The sequence below is a fragment of the Camelus bactrianus genome, chromosome 17 (genome assembly GCF_048773025.1).
Source record: "Camelus bactrianus isolate YW-2024 breed Bactrian camel chromosome 17, ASM4877302v1, whole genome shotgun sequence".
Lineage (NCBI taxonomy): Eukaryota > Metazoa > Chordata > Mammalia > Artiodactyla > Camelidae > Camelus > Camelus bactrianus.
Window position 1 is genome coordinate 33,520,612 of NC_133555.1, and position 24,705 is coordinate 33,545,316.

A 24,705-nucleotide genomic window follows, 5' to 3' on the forward strand; every position below is an offset into this window, starting at 1 on the left:
TCATTTTTCAAGGTATTTCTTTTGTAAAGGAGCCAGATTTGGCAACTAGACTGAAAATCTTCCAAAATTCTGTACAAATGTGTAATATACAAATATACACAAGGCTTTTGCCAAGAAAAGACAGCGCAACAAATGATGGAGGTGGCTTTGGTGTCACATACCACCTAGGGCATCTCAACACCCCCTAGGGATGCAAGGGGCTGATGGACCACAACATAGGCTACACATGTAAAACACACTACATTACACTATGTACACTGAAGTATAAAAGACCCACTGTCCCCTTGGCCAGCTCACAAGCCCTCTGGCAGGAAGGCAGGTCGTTCACCAGATAACCCAAACAAGGGGAACTCCTTTAAGTGGGAGAACCTTGCAGAATGAAGTGGCTCACCCTAAAAACTATTAACAGCAGAAGGCATGCCCTTAAGAGAAAGGTAGTCAGAGTGAATTCAGGAGATGGAGCACTTCTTGCGCTCTTTGGAGCTCCTTGTCATCTCTCTCTCTCATCCGCTTGCTGAATCTCACTCCATCTCAGTGAACCGGGCAAACATGGCCTTTCGGACAGCATCTTTGTAGGAATCTGCACCTGACAGTCCATATGCACTGCCTTTGGCTCCAAGGCCAGCTCCTTTTAGCCGGACCTGAGCCTGGGGGAACAAAACTGTTGTTAGCAGCTGGCAAGCAGTGTGTGGACTACTCCCCACACCGTCTCATCTAGTCCACTCCTTCCTGAGCAGGACTACCCACTAGGAGATGAGAGGAAGTTTTCTATTATGAAGACATGGATTTCTACACTGGAGACCAGGAGCAGGTTAAGGTCTGAAGGGATCAAATGGGTAAGGGAGACAGGCAGATGGAACCACACCCTCCCCCAACCCTATGCCTGCTTAGCAAGTATCGTGCCTAGGAAGGGCCCCAAAGCACTGCACTGAAGCCCAGGGAGGGCCTGGTAATTCTGGGCATGGATCATAGCATGACACCCCGAAGTCTGCAAAACTTGCTTGAACAAATCAACTGTAAGAGTCTGTCCTAAGCTATGTTGCCAGGTTAGAAAGGGAGCAATCACAGGTGGAGCTCCTGTCTAAAAGGCCAGTGGCTGGGGAACTCTGATCCCGGGATTATATTTCAATTTGAGCTCTGAGTAAAGGACTTCTCATTATGGATGGAATTCTTACTAAATTATAATTTGTTTTTTACCTAACCAGAATCACTTTGAAAGATATTAAATCCAAGCTAAGCTACATGGGTCTGAGTCAGTGTTAAGGGTTTGTTTATGACAAAGGACTCATCTCATCTCTGGAACAAGCCTGCAAGTCACTGAAGCCCAATCCTACTGCTTACCTCAATGGGGGCTGTGATGCCTTGACACTTTCTTCCCAAACCCGAGCCTTCCCGCCAGCCCATGGCCTGCAGCATCTTGTTGCCAATGTTACTATGGTCAATGCCATCTTTGGTGGGCTGCTCGTAATTCCTGCCAGTGGCAAACACACAGTTACTTATAACAGCCAGAGCCCCAGCTCACAAAGTGGAAAATGTGCAGAACACATACACAGTGCCAGCATCAAACTGCTTCTTGCGTTTGGGTTCCGGAGGTTCTGGAATGCCATACTTCTCCCGTCTTTCTGCGGCTCGATCCCGGTATTTCATCTATGTGGGGAGAACAAACAGATAAAGATATCTGGACTTCAATCTCTAACAGTCTCATGCACCTACACTTCAAGATTATCACCTCAAGTGCTTTCTTCATCTGCTGCTTGGCCTTCTAGAGTGGTCTGAAATACCAAATGCCCCGTCTCCCTCACTGTACTTAGTCACATCCAAAATAGCAGGTCTGTAGAGATGAACTCTGTGTGGAACCTGGGGCAGAACTATGTGTCTAATGAGCAGCTTTATTTAATTAGTCACCTCTTGTCAAGCTCTTCAGCCTGCTGGGTGTGGGCACAGCCTGCCAAGGTCCTCAAGGGAGAGGAGGACAGAGCTGCTGTTCCCCCTCAGCATTTGGAGGGCCCAACTCCAGGGACAGATAGACCCAAGGAGGCTTCCAGAGACCTGTTCTGCAGTCTCTGCAGAGCTGGCACCATAAACAGTGGAGAAAAAAAAAAACAGGAAAGCAAAAGCCCTAGCTACAGCCCTCAAAAGCCTTATGAATTATCTTGGGGTGAGAAATTTTAAGTAATTTGCCCACAGGTTCATTTCTAACCCACAGGCCAGTATTTGTATTTAAAACCCTGTCCAGCTGGCTCTCAATCAGCCTCATCAATTACCAGTGACTCCCATTACTGGTCTCACAGGCTTCTCCTGCCTTCACCCCAAGCCCTGGTCTGCCTTGTCCACTGCTTCCTTCCGTATCACCTGCAATCATCGTATCATGTGTCCTGCTTGCTGCTCCCTAGGCCTAATTTGAAGCTTCCCTTCATTGCCCTCAAAGGCTTCCCTGGCCAGGCCAAATGAGATCACGCTCAACTTCCTAAAACCCACAGTACTTTACCAGCAAGGATGTAGCATTCGGAACCTGTGCACAGTCTTGAGGAACACTGAGGGGGTCACAAAGCACATACTGCCTGGGTCGAGTTTACCTGAGCCACAATGGCCAGGTGACAAGTGCGTATGACAAATCCTACCCTGCCCCTGGGACCTGGAACAAGTGCTAAAAAAAAAACCCCCAAAGGCAGTTACCCCAAGATACTCTTTCTAGTGGCACATTGACCCCCATTCACCTCTCTCTCCCTCAGCTCCAAGGCTTCCAGCTCCTGCTCGCTCAGCCTGGATCGTCGGTAGATGTCCATGTTTTGCTATACAAGAGATTTTACAGATGGTAAGAATTCAGACTGCCCCAATTTGAAATGTCACATTACCCACATCAATTGTCTTCTAAGAGTCAATGCCCAATTCAATACACTACAGCATGAAAGCCAGAGCCCAGTGTATATGGAGTTGCCATGTTCCTTTCCACTCTATAATCTGGAACAGACTATGATCAGGAATAGCCTTCTAAAAGGCAATCATTCAACGCAGAATCTTCACTATTGTCAGGGCACTCGCATCGTCTTGCTGCTTCCCCTCCCTGCCTCAGCTCAGCTCAGAGAAGCATGGCTACCTTGTGTAGGTCTGAGAGCTGCTGGTGCCTGACCAGGGCATCTCTGTTTGGGAACTGGCGCCGGCAGAGCAGGCAGGCCATCTTCTTCCAGTCGGCCAGCTTTTCTTCTTCACTCTCAAGTCTCTCCACCAGCTCCTCTTCATTGTCACTGTCACCACTGTAAGCAGCGACCAGACCCCTCTAGGAACAAGAGGAGGGTGGGTCACTGGAAATGTACAACAGGAAGACAGCGATGGCTAAAAGTAATGCCTAATCCAAGCTGTGAGAGTGCACCCATTACTCATGTCACATGTCAGTGGTGTATTCCATTTCATCCTCCTGTGTGTGGCAGTCAGGTCCTCCAGTGCTGGACCCAACAGCCTCCTGGCACCAAACCTCTTGGGACCCAAGAAGAGTTCCTGGATGGCTGTTTTCAGACTACTGACCATGTATGAAAACCCCAAAATAGATCAGAGTAATGGCCAACCCAAACCAGTATCTACCAAGTAGAATAGGTTTTTTCTTATCTTAAATTTTCTCTTTCCAGACTCTATTTACAAATGCAATAAAACTCAATTAACTGGAATTTGGGCTTCATCCTCTGCTCCATCTCACCTGCTTTCACACAGGGAAAACAAAGCTCTCAATGTGGAGTCTATGTGTAGAAGCTGCTCCAAATACCCACTGACAGTGACCACATCCCATTTTAAATAGGAATCACATTAGCCAATATGCAGCTGAGATTCAAAGTGAGACACAAAGCACAGATATGGCCATTAAACACTGGAAGTACTTCCTTACTTTGAGAGGATTCTCCTCGTCTCCATTTCGTACCAGTTCTGGGATGAGCTGTTGCCTTTCTGCTAAGGCTCCCTGGGAAATAGAACAAGTCATAAGCCTCAAATTTTACCTAAGTTCCCCTTATGAAGTATGGGCATTCCCACTACTGTTACCTTCTTCTCAAAGAGAGCAAAGCCAGCATCTGCTGCGGCAGATTCTCTCCTTTCTTCTTCCCTCAAAGAATTGACAGGTTGAAAGCTGTTTTTAAAATTTTCTTTCTGCTTGTTTAAACTCTTAGCCCAGCGTTCCATGTCTTTGGCAATCTAATGTCAAACAATCATGAAAAAAATACTTAAGTCTCCTGTGCCAGACAATAAGCCATTAAGGGTCTTACCTCAACCAGATGGTCTGTAACAAAACCCCTTCGGCCCTTATCTTTATGAGATGCTACCACATAACAACCAAAAATATTATTAAAGAATACTGCTCAAAAGTTTGAGTCTTTCAGCATTTTTTCCCCAAGTACATCGGCAACTGACAAACAACATATAGTAATCCTAAAGAATTGCTAAATACTCTTCAAACTTAATGTAAATAAGATGTGTGGCCCAGATTTTAAGAATGCAAATAAAGTGCATATAAATGCCACAGATCTCCCCTGCCCTCTAAACAGCTAAAAATTAAGCTCAATGCCCCAGAGAGAAATATGGGTCTGCTGGCCAGGTCACGTTCTCACCTGCTGGGCTGTTTTGCTCTTGGGTTTCTCCTTCTTTTCCTTCCCCTCTTTTGCAGGCGGTAGGCCTGTCTGCTGGTGGGAGTTGGACTCTGCAGCCGGCACATAGGTCTCCTTCTCTCCATCCCAGTAAAGGTATTGCTGGGTTAAGGAATTGTAGTAGTACTAGGAGGAAAAAAAACCCAAAACAATGCAGACTTTCTGCTGTGTCAAACCATTAACTTAAAGGAGTATTTTGTCAAAAAAGGCATGTCAAAGTTGTTCAGTCAAAAAAACTAAACATAAAAACATAAAACACATTGCAGAGCAGTAGTATTTCCTGCCCAGAGAGGAGCTGCTGGACACTCGCTGTAGGTGAGGAAGATGCCCAGCCAGTGAAGAGATGTGAAACTTCTTGGGCAAAAGTGGAATGTGGTTTCTTTTCAAGAGTCTAGTTCCCACTGATTTAATCCCTGGGCCTGGAGGGTACCCAAAGAGCAAGGTGTCTGACCCCTTTCCAAAGATAGATCATTTATACAAATCAGGTGGCCAGAACAGGTGGTTCAGGAGGATCTTTTACTCACATGTGTTGTTCCATGACAATCAGTTAACATCTCATCATTGGGTTCAACTGTACAGAACCCTGCTTCAGGATACCCAGGCAATCAAAGGGTTGTAAAATGCTAGCTTGGGAGCCTGGAAGGAGGTGACAGGGTGAAGGAACCTGATCTGAAATGTGTGGAGAGAACTGCAACAGAGGATGGGGAGCAGCTCTCTCTCCTCTTCTTTATTCTCCACTCACTCTACCTGCTCAACAGGCACCCAGGAGAGACTGCCTGTTACATCTCATCCAGAGAAGGTGATGTGGGTCAGAGACACAGGACTCACAACTCCTATGGCTACCCAGGAGAACTGGTAAATAGTCAGTCTTCACAAACGAGAGCAGTAGAACCATGCAGAGGTGCGGCCTGCTCAGGCAGGTCCCACACAGCTTCACACCTTACTCTCTCAGAAGCCACAAGCTCTCAATGCCAAGTTCCTGTTAAAAGCACTTATTTTCACTCTTCTACACATACAGCTCCTGGTCACAAATAGCTGTTTATTTATGGAGTGTTAATGTTGCTTTTCCTCTTTTAAAAGTTATATACATAACCAAAAATAAAATATCACTCCAGAGATCTCCTAATTTCCACCTTCAAGAATACACAGGGTTGCTAAGAAAAAGAAGCTGGACATAAAAGGGCACATATTATCTGATTCCATTTATATAAAATGTCTAGAACAGGCAAATCCAGAGACAGAAAGCAGACAGTGCTAGCTGGGGTGAGGAGAGACTAGGAAGTGACTGCTCAGTGTATAGGATATAGGGTTTCCTTTTGGAGAGATAAAAATGTTCTAGAATTAGGCAGTGGTAGTGATGGCGGCACAACACTGTAAATATACTAAAAAGTCCTGAACTGTATAGTCTTAAATGGTTAAAATGGCCAATTTTATGTTACATGAATTTTACCTCAATTAAAAAAAAGACTATATAGGAAGAAAAAAAAATCACAATTTAAAACTTCTGTCTAGGTCTTTCCACAAAGGTTAACAGCCACCTATAAAATTTAACTTGACAAGATAACCCATGGTAATAGGAGTAAGAATAGTGGTTACTGAAGAGGGAGGGTACTGACTGGCAAGAGGCATGAGGGACATTCAGCATGTTAGGAATGTTCTCGCTCTGGTCTCCGTGCTGGTATATGTATGAACGCATATACATGTAAACCAAAGAACTGCATGTCAGTTCTGTGCTTTTCCATATGTACATTATCCCCCAAAACACTTTTTTTAAACTCTTAAATTACCTGTGAGTTGGGGTCATAGTACAGCCCTGTTGTCGGATCATAGTAATATCCTGAAGATTCATCATACTGGTAAGTGGATGTGTCAGGCACTGCTGCAAAAACAAAATCCAGCACACAGTCATTTCCGGTAAGAAACTGGCTTTACTTCAAATTCTAAGTCACTGAGATGCAGCAGGCCTTAATGGTCTTCTCTCACATCCCCAAGTGTCCCTCTGACACCCACATAGGGAGAGGAACTCTTAGTAAACAAAGACAACAACTAGGACCTTCCAACTGTCAACAGCCCCATGAGGTTTGGCTTACCATATTTGGTACCAGGAACTACACCAGTGGGGGAAGCGGCTGGGGCCTGTGTACTTGTGCTAGTGCTAGGCTGTGCTTCCTCAGTCTGGAAAGAACAGCAGCTTCAATATAATTTCAACTGTAAAGCCTCTTAAGAGAACTAAATCACTGCAATCATCCAGCAGGAAGGGCTCCCTGACAGACATACGATCTAAGGCAATCCTTGAATAAAATACATGTTTACAACTTTCTTCCTAAAGGTCAAGACTAAGCATGCATAGTATAGTATAAATATACCCTGTTTGGAACCTTATAGTTAAAGTATATACACAGAATTATTATATTATTTAATACTACTAGACAGAGAGAAGTAAGATTGGAATGTGTGTGTATTGTTCAATCCTGGCTCATACAGCAGGAAAAGAACACTTGTACAGCAAAACAAAGTTTCCCCAACAGTCACCAGTTCCGTATTTAGGACGACAAGATTACCGGAGAGCTGGGTGGATTGGAGGTTTGATTATACAGCTGGGGACTCTGAGACACTACAGCCGCTGAGGTGGTGGTCACTGCTGTGCCTGATGATAAACACAGGAGTTAGGAAGAGCCAAGCATTGAACTCTAAGCCAAACATCCTTATCTGTAATGCCCAAGCTAGCATCTGTCTTTGTATATGTCAGTTCTTAACAATCTAGTTTCCATTAAGTATCCTTGAACCTGTATTTTCATTTTTATAATCCTACTAGCACATGACACACAAAGTCAAACTTCCTGTATGATGGCTAAGAAGGAAAGGAAGAAAGTCTCTATATATCTGCTCTGGGGTTGAGGAAAGATTTCACTGCAACACCTTTGTAATTCTGGAACAAAAACTAAAGCAAAGACTTCTTACAGTGACCCTTCTGATTGATGTGTGGACACCAGACTCTAGGGCCACACCCTCTATGCTCACCTGAACCCATGTGGGCACCAATGAATCCTAACAACAAAGAGAGGGAGAATACCAACTTGAATTTCAAGAACGAACACTCTTTACAACATGGTACATGGTGACAACTCTGAATGTTGTCTGAATGACAGCTTTCCCCCAAAGTCTTGCAGGGAAATGGATTCTCATGTTTATTTAGGTCTAGTTAGAACATCTAGTTGTATCTCTTCAAATGTATCTGCTTAAACAAAAGATAAAAGGGAGATGAAGTTTATTACCTGATGCAGATGATGCATCAGATTCCAATCCTCCAGCTTGTTGCTGATAAAACTGCTGGTAATCCTGTGAGTACTGAAGAAAAGCCCACTATTAAAGCTGCTATTCTTAGACAAAGGAGATCAGAAGTTGGATGCTGGTCTAATCTACCTACCTGAGCATATTGGGCATAGCCATCTTGGCCTGGCTGCAGGTAACTGTAGTCAACACTGCCTCCTTCACCACTCTGAGACTACAAAATGTCAAGAGGAAACAAAGACAAACTTGGTGGATACCAAGTTTTTAAAAACATCCTCAGAGAGCTTCTAAGGCAAGCACTACAGGAGAGGGTACTTCTGTAATTCTGAACAATACCACCATGCTACTTTGAGCAAAAAGATCCTCCATCTTACCTGGGTAGATGACCACTGAGCTGCAGCAATGGCTGTACTAGCCACAGAGAAGGCGCTGACCCGGTTACCATCTGGGAGGACCAAATCTCTGAAACCACAAAGATCCGATCATGTGATTCCATCTCAGTATGCTTCCAATCACTAACCTCCCACTACCCAGAACACAGCAATTCACTCTAGCCTTTGCTGGAAGGTCTCTAATGCCAGCAAGGCCATTTTTTATAGCAAGGAAAGGTTTCGATGGGCAAACCCCTCAGTAGGAAAGTGTCCCTACAGTATCATTGTTCTACTTTGTACCCTGCCATCTAATAAGGTGTCTGCTGGATAAGCAATGATACTAGAAATGGGAAACTGACATCACTAGAATGAAACTCTATATACATGAAGCTGTTTATTAGCATGCTGTTCTAGAAGGAAAGGATTATTTCCAGATGGGTTTGCACTATCCCGAAGCAGTTTGCATAGCACATGTTCTCAACCCATCTGTCATGTCTTTGTCCTTCTCTGAAGTTTTCTGGCAATTGGTTATTGGAGACAGGCAGAAATAAGCTCTAAGAGGAGATAACTGTTTCCCTTCTAGCCTTGGCAACCAGGGAGGATAGCGTCTCAGTGTACAGAATGTGGGCTTAGGGTACAGTTAGCAAAGCATCTAGGGTCAAGTGTGCAGATGCAGCAGTCTGAAATAAGGATTATGAAGCCACTCACTTCCTGGCACTTTTAGCAAAATCAACCCCAATAGTTTTGCCATCAATTTTCAAAGGAGGATGGAGACTCTGTAGTATCTGAAGCAGCTGAGAAGCATCCTGAAGGAGAATGTGAAGAAAAATAATTTTGTCATGTAATTAAAACACTCTCCCTACCACTTATCCCATTCCAATAGTGCTTTCTATTAAACGAGAGTAATTCATTATTGTTCGTGCATATGAAATATTGAGGAAAAAAATACTCCTTCCTTCAGGACATGAAGGTATCCAGTACTATTAAAGGAATAAATGCTAAATTAATCTAAAACAAAGCATGAAGGACAAAACTGTGGCTCCAATTTCAGTTCTGCCAGTTACCTACAAGTATACACTTTTTTTTTTTTACCACTTATTAATCAGTCTGTAATTTAGCACTGCAACAATTCTCATCATGTTGGGCTCCAGGAGCCTTACACATAGAATCATAATTTGATGAACCACATTTGCCTCTCAGCGTTCAGTTATTTTTTTAATTTTATTTTTTTATTGAAATGTAGTTGATTTACAATGTTAGTTTTAGGTGTATAGCAAAATGATTCAGTTATATCTATACATATGTTTTCTTTTCAGATTCTTTTCCATTATGTTATTACAAGAAACTGAGTATAATTTCCTGTGCTATACAGTAGGTCCTTGTTGTTTATTTACCTTACATATAGTAATGTGTATCTGTTAATCCCAAACTCCTATTTTATCCGTCTCCTGCCCTTTCTCCCTTATTTTTTGTCTTTTTTATGTTTGTAAATAGAATTTGTATCATTTTTTTTTACCTTCCATATACAATTAATATGATATTTGTCTTTCTGACTTACTTAATATGATAATCTCTAGGTTCATCCATGTTGCTGCAGATGGCATTACTTTATTCTTTTTTTATGGCTGAGTAATATTCTGCCCCTCCCCCAACCTCACATCTTTATCCATTCATCTGTCGATAACCATTTAGGTTGTTTCCATGTCTTGGCTATTATAAATAGTACTGCTATGAACACTGGGGTGCATGTGTCTTTTCAAATTATAGTTTTCTCTAGATATATGCACAGCAGTGGAATTGCTAGATCATAGGGTAACTCTATTTTCAGTTTTTAAAGGAACCTCCATACTGTTTTCCATAGTGGCTGCACCAATTTACATTCCCACCAACAGTGTAGGAGGGTTCCTTTTCCTCTACACTCTCTCCAGTATTTAGTTTTAGACTTCAATGATGGCCATTCTCACTGGTGTGAAGTGATAACTCGTAGTTTTTATCTGCATTCCTCTAATAATTAAAAGCTCAGATTTTTTTAATAAAGGAAGATTCAATGAACACCTCACCATTGCAGAAGACAGTTGCACAAATGCGAAGCCTCTGTTCTGCTGGGTCTGTTTGTCTTTTATGAGGCGAATGTTATTGACAGCTAAGGATGCGTAGGGAGACAGCGCTGTCATGATGGAATCCACAACAGTGTGTGGAGCTATGTTTCGAAGGATGATTGCTGGGGGGGTGAATGAGACAAATGATATATATATGCATTCCCACCATCAATGCCTTTCAAGGCAGGTTCAAGTACAAACAAATCCATTTTGGGAAGTTTCTAGTACATATGACCCTTGAACAATGCAGGGGGTTTAAGGATGCTGATCCCACTGCCACCCCCAACTCCACCGAAAATCTGTGTGTAACTTTACAGTCAGCCCTCTGTACTGGTAGTTCTATATCCACAGATTCAATTAATGGTAAATGGTGTAGTACTACAGCATTTACTAAAGAAACTCAGCATGTAAGTAGGCCCACACAATTCAAATCCATGTTGTTCAAGGGTAAACGGTGTATCTTTCACTTTGACTTGGAGAAGATTCTAAAGACCAATCATTTATGAAATAACCTGAAGTTGCTACTTATTAAAAAAGAAAAAAAACATCCAACAAAGGTCAACTTCCAACATAAAAGCCAAAAGATTGTTATCTGAACTTACTATCACAGTAATAATCCACAGACTGAACTGATTCTGTGGTTCCAGGGGGCACTTCCTGTTCAGAGTCTGTAAAAAGGGAAAGAGAGGGAGAGCCTCATAATTGAAGACAAACAACAAACCAATGTAAAGAAATACATTCAAACACCAAAGTTTTAATTTTAAGTAAATGTAGCAGTCGTTATTTTTCTTTTTGAACCACTCGTCGCTATAGTAAAATCTCATTAATTTTGACATGAATTTCCAATGTGGAATGTAAAAATTGGGCCAGTGGAGGGCTGACATTACTTCTGTACTAAAGAAAAGCAGGTACAGAATACAAACTAGGTGATCAGACTTAATTTTGGAAAATAAAATAACTATCTGTACTCTCACAATCATCAGCAGCATCTACCTAACCTAAGGTAAAAAGGTTTAAGGAAAATACATAGGTTATTTGTTTTAATGCCCTACAATCTAGGTTCACAGACAACCCAATCAGTCAGGTTTTAATACATATCCCAAACAGCTGAATCTGGGCTTACCAAACTTGTCTGCTCCACATCGGAAGCATTTTAGTCTTTTCCTGAAATTGTTAAGGCAGCACTGGAAAAAAAAAGTTTTACCTGTAATTATTTCTCACAGTAGGCCAGGCTTACTAAAAATATGGGTTAGAGCAATAGGACATTGGGCAAGTCCTAGTGAGAAACAAAAAAAAAGCAGAAAGTGATACCCACATATCCAAGACAAAGGGGCACTAAACCTAAAAATTTAGAATGCTTCACTACATGAATTTTTCCAAGAAAAACAAATCTTGACGTATTTTGAAGCAGAATTCTATTTTTATTAAGTTGGAGAAAAGTTTCAGTTCACCCTAAAACCCTGCAGCAAACCACTAGCAAACTTCTCCCTTATATGAGAAGAGCACTTAAATGGACCACTCTTACACACACAACGTAAATGGAATACTGTCTAGACACCTACTGGACATGGGACACATGCAGAACAAAGAGTCTGAGCACTCTGAAAGTGTCAATGGCAACACCTAAGTTCAAAATGGTGCATTGGTGACTAGATCATAATAGACTCGATACAATTCGAGCAGGGACACAAGGCGTTCTGTTAATGTAATTAAGAGACTGCTGAAGTTGAGAGCTCTAGAATTCAAGAACCATAAAGTGAAACAAACTTAAAATCTTCATTGAAACACTGGGCTTAGAACCTAGATCTTAAACAAAATTTCTTGTGTTCAAGGGATTCTGTCCTGTAATACCTAATCAGGACGACCCAAAGAAAGTCACGAAGTACGAAAATCACCTTAAGATAAAAGCTAGTGATTGGGTACTTACTAGTTTCTTTATTTAAACAGTCAAACAGGCAACAACAAAACCCCAAAAGTTTTTTTCTACTTCAGAAGAACACAGCTTACCTTGTTACAAAGCCAATCTTCAAATTTAGGTCTGGGATTGCTATAATGCATTGCAATATGCTTTCCTTGAATCACCAACTTTTTCTGTAAAAAAAGAAGTAATCAGTTATTCCCATTGTGGGAAACATGTGTCCATTTTCCCAGGGCAGAGCACACTTCGGAAAAATCAGTGCTCTGGAATTAAATGGACAACATACGGGGAGGACCAACCACCGCCACCTATACTCTGCCCATCCAATCCTTCAGATAGGCAGTAAGAGAATGGGATGCGGAGTAAAGGTAAACGGAGTCAGGGAGTGCTGAGAAAGCTGCCACACACTAAACGCTGACATGCACCAGGCCGTGTCTCCAGCAGAGACAGAAGTCCTAACAATCAGCATTGACAGGCTGCCTGAGAGTGACAGTCTATTTCAAAAAGCAGAAGACACAACTCTCCCAGTTCTGAGGTTGTCTCCTACTTTACCCCTTAGCATGGTGTCCTTGGGCTTCGCTTCACTTTTCTCCCAGTCCCCAATTCTTATGTAAAGTGAAAGTCTTTGTATTTCCCCTTCCCTCAAACTCCTGCTTCAGGATGTGTCCTCTGGGGGACAATGGTATGGGAACTCATTTTTAAAGGGAATCTGGTTACAATTTTCTCAGGAGGGACTATTCTGAATGCCATCGACTGTAAAACAGCTAAATGAGTTTTCTTCCTGCCAACTGCAACCACGTGATGTCCTGGGTACAGATGTGTTTTTCACTGAAATAGATGGTACTCTCTTCAAAATGAGTAACCAGGAGGCCAATGAAGTTTCTTCAGGGGGTTAGAAAAAGTTTATAAATGTTCGTATACCACCTCATCCTTCAAGTCAACCATGTGACTAAAAGGAACTTAATTTTCAAAGGTCAAAACTCCGAGTGGAATCAGTCTAGCCAATACACCCAGCACCTGCCCCCAAAGAGCCTTCATTTAACAAGAACACCTTTTCTTTTTTTCTCCTGAGGGGTGGGAAAGGGAGTGGGATGTTCTGACAGTGTCAGAACAGATTTAAGAGGTTAGATATCCAAATTTTTTAAAGGAGTCTAACCCCTCTAAACATACATACTGTTGAACAATTTGGTTCTTGCAAATCCTGGAAGAGTTAAGACATGCTGTGAATGTTGTTTCTGCAATATCTAGAGGCAAGACTACATGTCTGGCCAAGAGGGAAAGAGCTGAAGGGCCATCCACTCTCTGTGTTGTATAGAAGCAAAAATAAAGAAGCTGGGAGATATGTCAACAGATCATCCCACTAGGAGGGATGTGTGCTGGGAGAAATTCCAAACTACCACTGAGTCCCTAATCCTACTGGCCTTTTATCTCCGGAGTGAACTTGAACTGTAATGAAATATTACACATTAACATAGCTTTGTATACATTAAAATTGTGGAGATTTTTAAATGTCTTATAGGTTTTAACTTCCTAGGAGTTTTAAACTCCCAGGCAAGTCATTCCGATACATCCACTGCATCAAAAGATGGTGTCAGGTCAAGAAAGAGGACTCACATGAAGACTGTCCTGAATTTACTAGGATGGTGTCCATGGTATGAAATGAATCAAGATCTACTTTTTTAAGACCAGGTTGTCACCTCTGGGTTAAGAAAATGAGGCTTAAAAATCACTCAATCAAAATGATACCCTCATTAGTGAGTCTTGTTATAAATGACAATAAATTACCAAAGAATATAACTCTTACTTTGAGTGACAAATCATAAAATGTTGCAGAAAAGCAACATAATGAGTTAAATAAGCAAACTTCCCAGAATGCACTTGGTTAAGGCATTCAATACTGTGCTTTGGAGTTCTGGCAAAAGTTATTTAAGTGCCAAGCACTGAACATTATCTTGACAAACTAGAAAACCTCAGTTAATGTTACATCCAAGAATCATCAATCATTTGCTTTGAACAGACTATAAAAGGCATTCTCAGGGAGATTAGAATGTTAATGCCACTCTAACTAGATTAGACAGCAGGACACCAGCTCCCAGGCTAATCTCATCAGACATTGTTCATATATTCCACTAGGTCCTTAAATGGTCTGTGAAGACCCATATGAAAAGTTATGCCTCCAGGAAGCTTGTGGTCTCCAAGCAGAAATAAAGAATTATTCATAAAATGCCTGTAGCAGACTTCTATTATATTCTCTTCACTGTCAAATCGAGAGTTGGATATTCTAAGATTACTCTCAACAAACATAATGAATAGGAATATAAATTAGGTAGGGAAAAGGGGAATACTCAAGATATTTTGGTAACTATGTATTTAGTGGTTAACAAAGCCCTGCCAGGTAGCCATATTTAAAGGCAGAGCAAATTCTGCAATGTAGTGCTTTGTACTGTTTTAATCTAGTAATATCAATTTTAATATATACAAAGCTTTTTTCTTTAAAGTCACTCCTTTGGAACAAACCACTCCTTCAACCTTTTTTTTTTTAATTGTACAGACTTGTTCCATTTTCATGAATATCTAGACTTGGTGAGTGAAGCAACCTGATTGGCTTCCATCCAGCTGGTAGCATCTTGCAAGTGATAAAACTCCACGAAGGCGAAACCACGGCTTACACCTAGAGACAGCATTCAGATATAGACGGGATACTCGTGTTAGTCAGTTCCTTTATAACAGGTGAATCTCTCTCCCACTGCTTCAACACTGCGTGACAAAGCCAATTGGGAAGCAGCTTTACAAATGTGACTTGACTTGGGGATCTTCTTGATACTTTGCCATGGCAAGGAACCAAGCCGCCTGAACTAAATGCCACTCGATTTGATTCCACGTTTAAAAAGTAACCATGCAACCGACTACAGTCAAACAAGGAGTTCATAAATCACTACTTACCGAAAGAAAAAAAGCCCTTAAAACCAAAGTTTATAAAAAGGTCCTCAGATGCTTTCTAAAACATCATTTTCAAAGAGTCACATTCCTTAGCCATGGCAAACCTCTCATTCTGAATTCATGTGCTTGAAGATTGGGGGTATCAGGATGTTCTTTAGGGACTGAGGTGGGAATGGGGAAGAGAACCAGAACAGCAGGAACTAAGCAAGCTCTCACCTGTTTTCCTCTTCATCAGCCTCACGTCTGCAGGCTGAGGACCTTCAAAGGATTCCATCATTTCTCGAATCTGCACAGGGTTTTACACATTTATTTATAATTAAAGCTTCAACCACAAACTATTCCACACTAAAGAAAGTCCAAGGACTAGGGTTTACATCAACTGCTTAATTAGCAAGACTTTAAACTTCTATCATCAAAATGTAATTATTCTAAAAGAGAATAAAAGAAGGAACTCTTCTCAGAGAAACTGATGTACTGTAACAGCTTTGAAGGCATTATTTATATGCTGACAGGGAATTTGCCTCAGGCACAAAAAAAATAATTATTACTTATTTTTATAGCTTTTTTTTTAGTTTGGCTTTTCTTTTGGGGGGGGTATTAGGTTTATTTGTTTACTTATTTTTAGAGGAGGTACTGGGGATTGAACCCAGGACTTCATGCTAAGCATGCACTCTACCACCTGAGCTTGCCCCCAGGAACAATTATTTACGCTGTGGTACAGTCTTGCTCATGGTATGCTGTACCTCAAGCCTCCTTCCTTTTGTCTAATCTTACTGTCCTCCATTCTAAAGGACCAGAGAGAAAAAATGAGAGTTAAGATGTCACTGTCCTCAGAAGTACATGACCAAGAAATCAATACCCTAAAAATGAGGAACTCCCTTAAGATAAACATTTTCTGCACAATGTCTTAAAAGAAACAGTTTTCTTACATTTACATTAATGGTGAAAATCAACAAAGCTCATAACATTCTCAGACTCCTAGTAAATTAAAATAAACAGTAATTGGGCCCAAATAAAGAATCCTGGCTCGTCGGCTTGTTACTGATGTCAGACCCTTATTGCTGAACTCCAAATACATTAAAAAATACATTAGTTCCTTTAGCTATTGTATCAGGCAGCAATACTCCCAGGAAAAAAAACCAGGGCCAAATTTGCAAAACAGAGATTCTTAGTGATCCCAACTTTCCATAATTACGTGTAAAGGCTGCAGAATATACAGATAGTTAATCCTCATTATTTGTGGATTCTGTACTTGTGGATTTGCCTACTCATTAAAATTCATAACTCCAAATCAATATTTGCACTGCTTTCACAGTCATTTGCAGACATGTGCAGAGTAGTTAAAAAAAAAAAAAAAAAAAGTGAGTCGCCTGATGCACCTGTTCCTGCAGAGGTGATTTTTGCCTTGTTTCAACTTTCATACTGTAAACAAGTGTCCTTCTCATAGTCTATTTAGTGCTAAGTTTTTCACACTTTTGTATTTTTTGCTGGTGATTTCACTGTTTAAAATGGCTCTCCAAGTGAAGTGCTGCAGTGCTGTCTAGTGTTCCTAAGTGCAAGAAGGAAGGTCCTTACAGAGAAAATGTTAGAAAAGCTTCAATCAGACATGAGTTACAGTGCTACTGGCTGTGAGTTCAGTGCTAATGAACCAACAGTATATACTAAATAAGGCATCTCTAAACAGAAATACACATAAAACCAGGTTATATATTGATATGTTGATGAAAATGTTGTGACCAGAGGCTCACATGAATCTAACTTTGTATTTTCCCTAAGAGCATGGTACAGTATTCCCAGTGGCTTTACACACTATAAATACAGAATAAGGAAAATTGGCTGTATCTGTTTTTTCAGTCTGAGAAGAGCTACACTGAGCCAGACCCAACCACCTGACTCAAGTTCACACTTCATAACATAGTAACTAAAAAGTTAGTCACCAGAGTTACTGAAGACAGTTTCTATAAAAGTAGTGATACAGTAACATGTATAGTAACACAGTTAACTAAAGATAGTTACTCTAAGAATTCACATGTCTGTGGGGGGACTAAAATAAAAAGACAAACAATATGAAAGTGATGGGGAGGGTACAGCTCAGTGGCAGAGCCCATGCTTAGCATGCCTAAGGTCCTAGGTTCAATCCCCAGTACCTCCTTTAAAATAAATACGTAAGTCTAATTACCCCCTCAAAACAAATGAACAAAAACGATAAAGATTTAAAAAATGGTTTGTTAAAAAAAAAGTTAAAGAAATTAATGAAAGTGATAAACTAAAGTTCAGGACATGATTAAATACTATAATTTTAAAATGTTTTAAAGACTCCAACAAGCAAATTTTCTACAAATATTGCATGATATTTGGGAATCTCAGACATTCTACTTTGAAACCTGCCTTCTTACAGTAGGCACCTCTGTTTCTCTGAGAAGCCTGAAATACACAAGCTCCGAGGGACACATCTCTAACAGACACCTCAAGGGGATGACATGATCAAAAAGTAAACTTTCCTTAATTGACTCCTGCAGGATTTCTTGCACAACCTATTTCATGTGCCATGGCTGCTGCTACCTGAGCTCAGCTCTGCCTTCTATCTACCCCTATCACTCTCTCCCTCCTCCCATCTAACCTGAAGAGCTTTTGTTACCAGGCAAAAACCTCAGTAACTTTCTTTTATACTTAGCTAGGCTTTCAAAGACCCCACCACTGGACCCCAAATCACCTTCCCATCCACCTCTCTCTTGGCCAAAGTCTTTGTTTTCAGTAAAATCAAGCTGGCTAGGGCCAGTCCACACCTTTTCCTCAGTTCTCCACCAGATCAAAACACTTCCATCCCTCAACTATCAGCTCAACTAATATTTCCCTGAAGCCCTTCTTTACCCGCCACTAGTAACCACCTCCCTTAAAGAAGTCTCCAGAGCTATTCCACAGAAGACTTTCAACAGGACCTCTTTCAACTCCTATACTTTTCTACTCTGCATTGTCTTCATCATCTCCTGATCTTAACTATTTATTCTTAAACTTTTATGAGGCAGGATCCATGGTTCTGCATCACTATAGCATCTAACAGTACACAGTATAGCAGCTGTGCAATGGATCACAAACACCCACTATTAACTCTAACATCCCATTTCACGTTTGTCACTTCCAGTGTTTAGAGGACCAAAGCTGTGTGAAGTCAGTACTTACCTTCAGCTCTGTCTAAAATCCACTAAACATTAGTCAGATTATTACTTTGAATACTTCAAGACAATAGATACTGGCACAACACCATGCATTTACATCTTTTAAAAACATATTTCAAAACATCACATTCATTTCACAAACAATATTGGCTGAGCAGCCTCCTGCAGTCAAGGGTTGGTGATTCACATAAATTCTGCCTCACAGGTCAGGATAGGCTTCAAGCAGAAAAAGGAACATTGGGAAAATGATGGACAAAGTGGCCTGCGGGGGAAGTAAGTGATGGATGTGGCTGGAAGGAACAGGCAAGGGCCAGAGATACCACTGGAAATCAGGCAGTGCCCAGTACACCAAGGCTCTAGTTGGCTTGTATGAGAAGTGGGGAGCCAGACTTTTCAACAGGCTTTTCAGAGGTTTCAAATGGATAATATCATTTCTTTTTTTTTTTTTGGATAATATCATTTCTATCAAATAAAAGGGTGGCCAAGTCAAAAATATTCTTACTAATACATCCTCACTGAATAAGTAACCAATTCAATAAAAATGTACTGTATACCTCCTAAGGGCTATTGCAGGAGTAAGAACTGCTCCCTGTAGCTAAGGAACTTCTGAAAACTACACTAAGCTTCAAAGCCTAAATATAAATGGTAATTTATCTATGAACCAAGTTGAGAGAACTCCACCCAAAATATAGAAATGTATTTCACTAGGTATTAGTTTGAGATAAAATAACAAAAGAAAATAATGGTAGAAGCTCAAAGTTCTTTGTGCCTATTGAATGGCTCATTAGAACTGCTGGTTCCCCTTACATCGCTCTCTGTGATGGTGATGGGAAGGCCGCGAAGCATGATGGTCTTGCTCTCCCTCTCATCACTGATGTCATGCCTGTAGTCGTGCTCACCATAGTCACCATCTGAATGATAGCCATCTTCAGATCGGTCACTGTTCCTTCTTTCACGTTCTCTCTGATTTTTACAATTAAAAAAAAAATTAAAATCACACTGGGCTTATTTATACCCTTTGATCCAGTCCCTCCACTCCTAGGAATTTATCTTTAGGAACAGAGATAATATAAGAACCCCACGATGATATTCACTGCAACGTTTTCTAAAACAGCAAAAACAAAAACCAAACCAAACCAAAACAAAAAACCCCACAAAACCAAACCCCCTACCCAAAACAAACAGAAAATAAAACGAAAAAACCCTAAACCTGCAACAATCATTTAATTCAGGAAGAATGGTTTAACAACTCACCATACAGTACACCAACACAATGAAACACTACTGCCTGTTACAATAAAATGATTACATGCATAGGAAAAGAAAAAAAAGTGCAAAATTATATGGGCAGCACAGTTACTTCTAAATAATGTCTGCATATGGAAGCGAATGTGGAAAGAGACCTGCTACGATAATGTTAAACTACAACTTCTAGAAACACTATCTGAGGCACAGGGATGATATAAACTATGCCCCAACTGCTTCATCTTTAAAATGGGAATAACACCTACCTTATAAGGTTGTAGTGAGACCTGAATGAGTTCACATAAGTGTTCAAAAGCGTGCCTGGTGAATGGTGAGCCCTATCTATGTAAATCCTGGCCAGTATTTCTATTATTATAGGGCTGTCTGTCTTTTGAGAGTTATAGTCAACTCAAATAGATTTCAGAATAATAAAGTTTGAATATAATATTCCTCTTGAGAGACTTCCACACTTGGTATACTTATTTCAAGAATCTTGATGGTTTTGTGCATACAATTTATAATTCTAACAATTCCATAAACAGTTGCTGGTCGCTCACCTCTGGGCTGTCATAGTCTCGGTAGTCGTCGTATCTATCACCCCTCCGATCATCACTAGATCTTTTATAATCCGAGTCCCTCCGCCTGCTTCTGGATTCACGCTCATCACGGTCATCCCTGTCTATGATGGAGCCGTACCTTCCACTGCGCTCTGTTCTACTCACTCTGCCAGGAAAAATAACTTTTACTCTAAAGTAAATCACATTTTGTCTCTTCAGAAAACATGGTTGAAAAAAACACATACCCCACAGCTCAGTTTATAAGATATCCAAATAGTTTAATAAAGCCCTTAAAATTCATCACCAAATTCCAATTTACAAAGACAACCACTGGGAAAACACCTACATCCCTAAATGAAAAGGCAGTTTTCATAATAAATCTAAAAATACAGCTATTAAATGTTTGGGTTTAATATTTTTGAGAAAGAGTCAGGTTGTCTAAGTTCATCTTGCATTTTCCCAAGCCTGTGGTCTATACATCATTCCTTTCATCCCTGATTTTGGATCTTAGTGAAAGGTAGGAAAAATGCAATTACAGTTGTCCCTCAGTATCTGAGGGAGATTGGTTCCAGGACCCACTGCAGATACCATGGATGTTTAAGTCCCATAGTCAGCCCTCTGTATACATGGTTCTGCACCCACAGATCATGCAGTACTGTATCTGTTGAAGAAAATCCACATAGGAGTGGACCCACATAATTCAAATCCAGGTTGTTCAAGGTTCAACTGTATTAGCATTTCACTCAGTTTCAAAGGAGAACACATCCTGACTCACCCACTCTGAAGGGTAACTCACTGCTGAGAAATGGACCAACAACCTGAATGATTAAGTCTTTTTTTCCCATTAGGCAGTTAATGAAGTTCATTTGTTAGACATAACTAGCAACATCAGAGTACGTTATTTCCTATAATATCTAATTTACTTTTAGTTACTGGGCAGCACCGGGCTTCACAGGAAAATCTAATAACAAGAGGCTTAAATCCATTTGACCACAGATATAAATAGTTCTTTCATAAACTGTTTACCAGGTTCATAAAACCCTGTAAGGAAAAGTCAAAGGAAAGGCTTACAAGGGACTCATTTAGGGTATACAAATAATAAAAAGAAACAAATGAAATAAGAAGTCTAGGACTATCTCGGGATGTGAAGTGTTGGGATAAGAGACCTTAAAATTGTAAATGTTAATTTAATAAGTTATTTGGAAACAGAGACTACTGACACAGCATTAAAGCAATGACATCATGTAACATGAATTATTTCCTGAGTCCCACTGGGTCATCAATCTGATCTATCACTGGGACTGGACTCAATATTAAGGAGGCAACTGGCTGAAAAAGTCAAGGTTTTGTATTTAAATCAAATGGTATAAGGGGGAGAATCCACAGATGACACAGCAGTAGAATGCTCTCAACCTAATTATCCACTAATTCTTTAGCAGTTTTTCTTTCTTTTTTCTAATGTAACCCATGGTCCAAAAGCTTCTCAGCTCTATAAATCTGGATCATTTTGTCATGGAGGGGACAATAATGAGAACTAGCACTCACTGATTGCTTTCTACAGCCAGGAATTGTGCAAAGTGCCAGACTGGATGATCTCCTAGCTTTGCCAATAGGGAACTCTAAGTGACCTACTCCACTCTGCTCTCCTTTGCCTAATTCTTTCTTACCTTTCAGGCTTCACCTTAGAGAATACTTTCTTCAGGAAGCTTTGCTGGCTGTTTCCAAGAAAACACATGTTCCTAAGTGTTCTGGCAGCACTCTCAACTTCTTTCATCACAGCACAGTTCACATAGTATTTTAATTCTCTCACTAAACTGCATGCTTGTGAGAGCAAGTATCATGAAGGTGCTCATAGCAATGCCTGACAATAAAGACACTCAAGTATTTGTTTGCTAGACAATTTTTAACAAATAGTTCAGTCCCCATTAAAATGCTGAGATTTTAAGGTATGTACAGTAATAACTTACCGTTTGTCTGAACCCATTGTCCTACTGAAGATCTAGCACACGGCTCCAAAGGTTCAAATTTTGTTTTTTCTAGGAGGCAAAAGAGATTGGTTGCTGCAAATCTGAGAGATCACGTATAAGTCAACTGTTTTATAAGCTGGGACACTACTGAGGTTGGAATTTCATTACATCACTAACAATGGTTATCTATGGTTGGGGGGAGGAGGTGGGGACCAACTGTCAACATTAAAATCATGCTAACGTTTTGTTAACAACTAGCATAGCACAAAGATGAATAGTTTAAAATATCAATTTCATATTCAATAACGAACCCATAAAAGGATGCAAGCAGAAGATTCCTTCCTTGCTCCTACTGTAGGATTACAAAGCAAAAAGGTCACAGCTGCAATCAGCTCCCTGTCTTCTGAATCAAAGTAGGGTAGTTGATCGTTAAAACATTAATCAGTGTCTTTACTAATACAAGGAGCGAAATGAAATTCAAAAATTACTTATGAAAAATGTAAAATCTTTTAGAAGCCGGATGCTGAGCTGACTGAAATCTACTCCCATTTATAAAACGCAACGGCTGATCCAAAGCTATTTCAATGAGACAAGAGCAAACCTCGATAAGACTTAATTCCTAGGTAACAACGATAACCACCACAGGCCCTTGAGACCGCCAGCCTGGCCCCGCAGCACACCGACAGCGATAAAACATCACACAACTAGACGGCGTTCGATGCGTCTGAGGTCCGAAAAACTAGTTAAGGCCGTTCCTGGTGCCTGTTCTAAAGCAGGCGCTCAACGAACATTTGCTGAATTAATAAAAGGAAGAGAACCATCTGGGAAAAACAACGCCCTGGGCAGAATCTCTGATGCCGCCCCTCATCTCCTGGGCAGTGCCCAGACCCACCTCCGTGGGGAGTCGTGGCCGAGATGGCGGCGCCACGGCCTGCGTGACCGAATCAGGCGTACGGCTTTCTCTTCCTGCCTGCATGCGCCTCTCATCCCCCAAGAAGTTCTCAGCCCGCACATCAGCCTTCACCGAACAGCTTTCCGGTGAGGGCATATTCAAGTGAACCTGAGGGACGATAGCGGCTAGAGACTGCCAAGGCGCCCCTGAGAAGTACCCGAGGGACAGACCACCGCTCCATGCTCAGTTAGGCTTGGGGGTCGGAGACGTGTATCGGCAGGGGCACACTAAGAGCCCGAAAGAAGCGGGCCTCGAGCTGAGGGGAGAGGACGCCATCTGAAAGCTGACAGCACTGAAGACGAGGAGGGGCGCGGCCCTCCAATGCCTCGGGTAGCCCTTCGAGAGATCCGGCTGGGGCTGATCGGCCGTCGCCCGCGGCTGACAGGGAGGCTCTACAAGACCTACCCCAACACCAAGAACCGCCGGTCATTACGGGAGGCCGCCTCACTTACCCTCAGGGAGGACGGAAGCAACAACAGTAGCGGTTTTGTGCCCCAGAATTCCAACAGGGTACGGCCGCTTCACAAAATGGCGCCTCCGTCGACGGCCGTCTCCTACCCACAGTACCTCGCGCCTATTCCCCTCCCCCCGCCACCCGCCTCCTAAGGAGGTGTCCAATCCGCAAAGGCGTCTGGCCGCGCGGGGGCTGCTGGGAAGTGTGGTCTCTAGGGCAGTCTGTCACTTAACTACGCCCTGTGTTAATTTTCTGCGTATTTCCCTTTCTTCAAAACCACTGCTGAGTAGCCAGTCTGCCTTTTGCAGACCCGGGTTAGAGCTCCTTCCTTAATTAGGCATAGTAATTATTTCCCTTTGCTACAAGGACCTTAGTACAGTTTGCTTTCAGTGACAACGATGTAACCCATCTCGTTTAATCTGGCTTTAAGAGAAGGAACGTGGGTTGATCGCCTATTGCATTATTGGACGCTAGATTAGACTATTAGGCTACATGCTTTATAAATATCTGTTTTCATTTCCATAACTTATGAGATGGTTATCAAACCCATGCTGCAAGTGAGGAAATTGAGATTTATGAAAATTAAGAGAATTCTTGAAGGCAGTCTTCAGAATATCGTTGATATTCTTTAGTCTAAGACAAGGGCTCGGGAAAGTTACTTTCCAGGGTTAATTTAACAGTTGGCCGTCTAGTAGCATCTCAAAGTTAACACAGCCAAAAACCAACCTTGTCTCCTTCACAGCCTTCCCCAGCCCATAAATAGCAACTCCCTGCTTCCAGTTACTCAGGACAAAACTCCTGGAGTTATCCATGACTCGTTTCTCCTCGCACCCAATCTGTCAGCAAATCCCATTAATTCTACCTTTAAAATATATGTATACCTCTAGCTGCCTCAGCTGCTGTTCATCTAGTCGAAGCCATTATCACTGGCCTTGTTTTAGAAAGATAGGTCACACCAAAACGTCACACTGTTAAGTTTCACACTGGGATTTGAGTCCATGCCCTCATCCATTAAAATGTAAACTCCAGAAGGGCAGGGACTTTTGTCTATTTAGTTCACGACTATATCCCCAGTGCCTCTACTCGTGCCAGGCACACGGTATGCAC

General features: G+C 41.4%; 1 protein-coding gene across 1 annotated transcript; it reads right to left on the bottom strand.

Moving 5' to 3' along the window:
* On the bottom strand, nt 1-23,741 carry RBM5 (RNA binding motif protein 5). The gene is made up of 25 exons (XM_010969155.3): nt 23,597-23,741; nt 22,193-22,261; nt 20,226-20,391; nt 19,231-19,386; nt 15,464-15,533; nt 14,905-14,978; nt 12,397-12,480; nt 11,513-11,573; nt 10,992-11,057; nt 10,351-10,511; nt 8,999-9,096; nt 8,294-8,381; nt 8,056-8,133; nt 7,904-7,976; nt 7,190-7,275; nt 6,719-6,803; nt 6,416-6,507; nt 4,593-4,754; nt 4,030-4,179; nt 3,878-3,949; nt 3,098-3,277; nt 2,718-2,792; nt 1,550-1,647; nt 1,342-1,471; nt 1-647 (listed from the first exon to the last, which is right to left on the bottom strand). Exons 2-25 carry the CDS (start codon nt 22,207-22,209, stop codon nt 522-524), a joined length of 2,448 nt encoding a protein of 815 aa, XP_010967457.2. The 5' UTR covers nt 22,210-22,261; nt 23,597-23,741; the 3' UTR covers nt 1-521.
* Nucleotides 23,742-24,705: the final 964 nt, after the last annotated feature.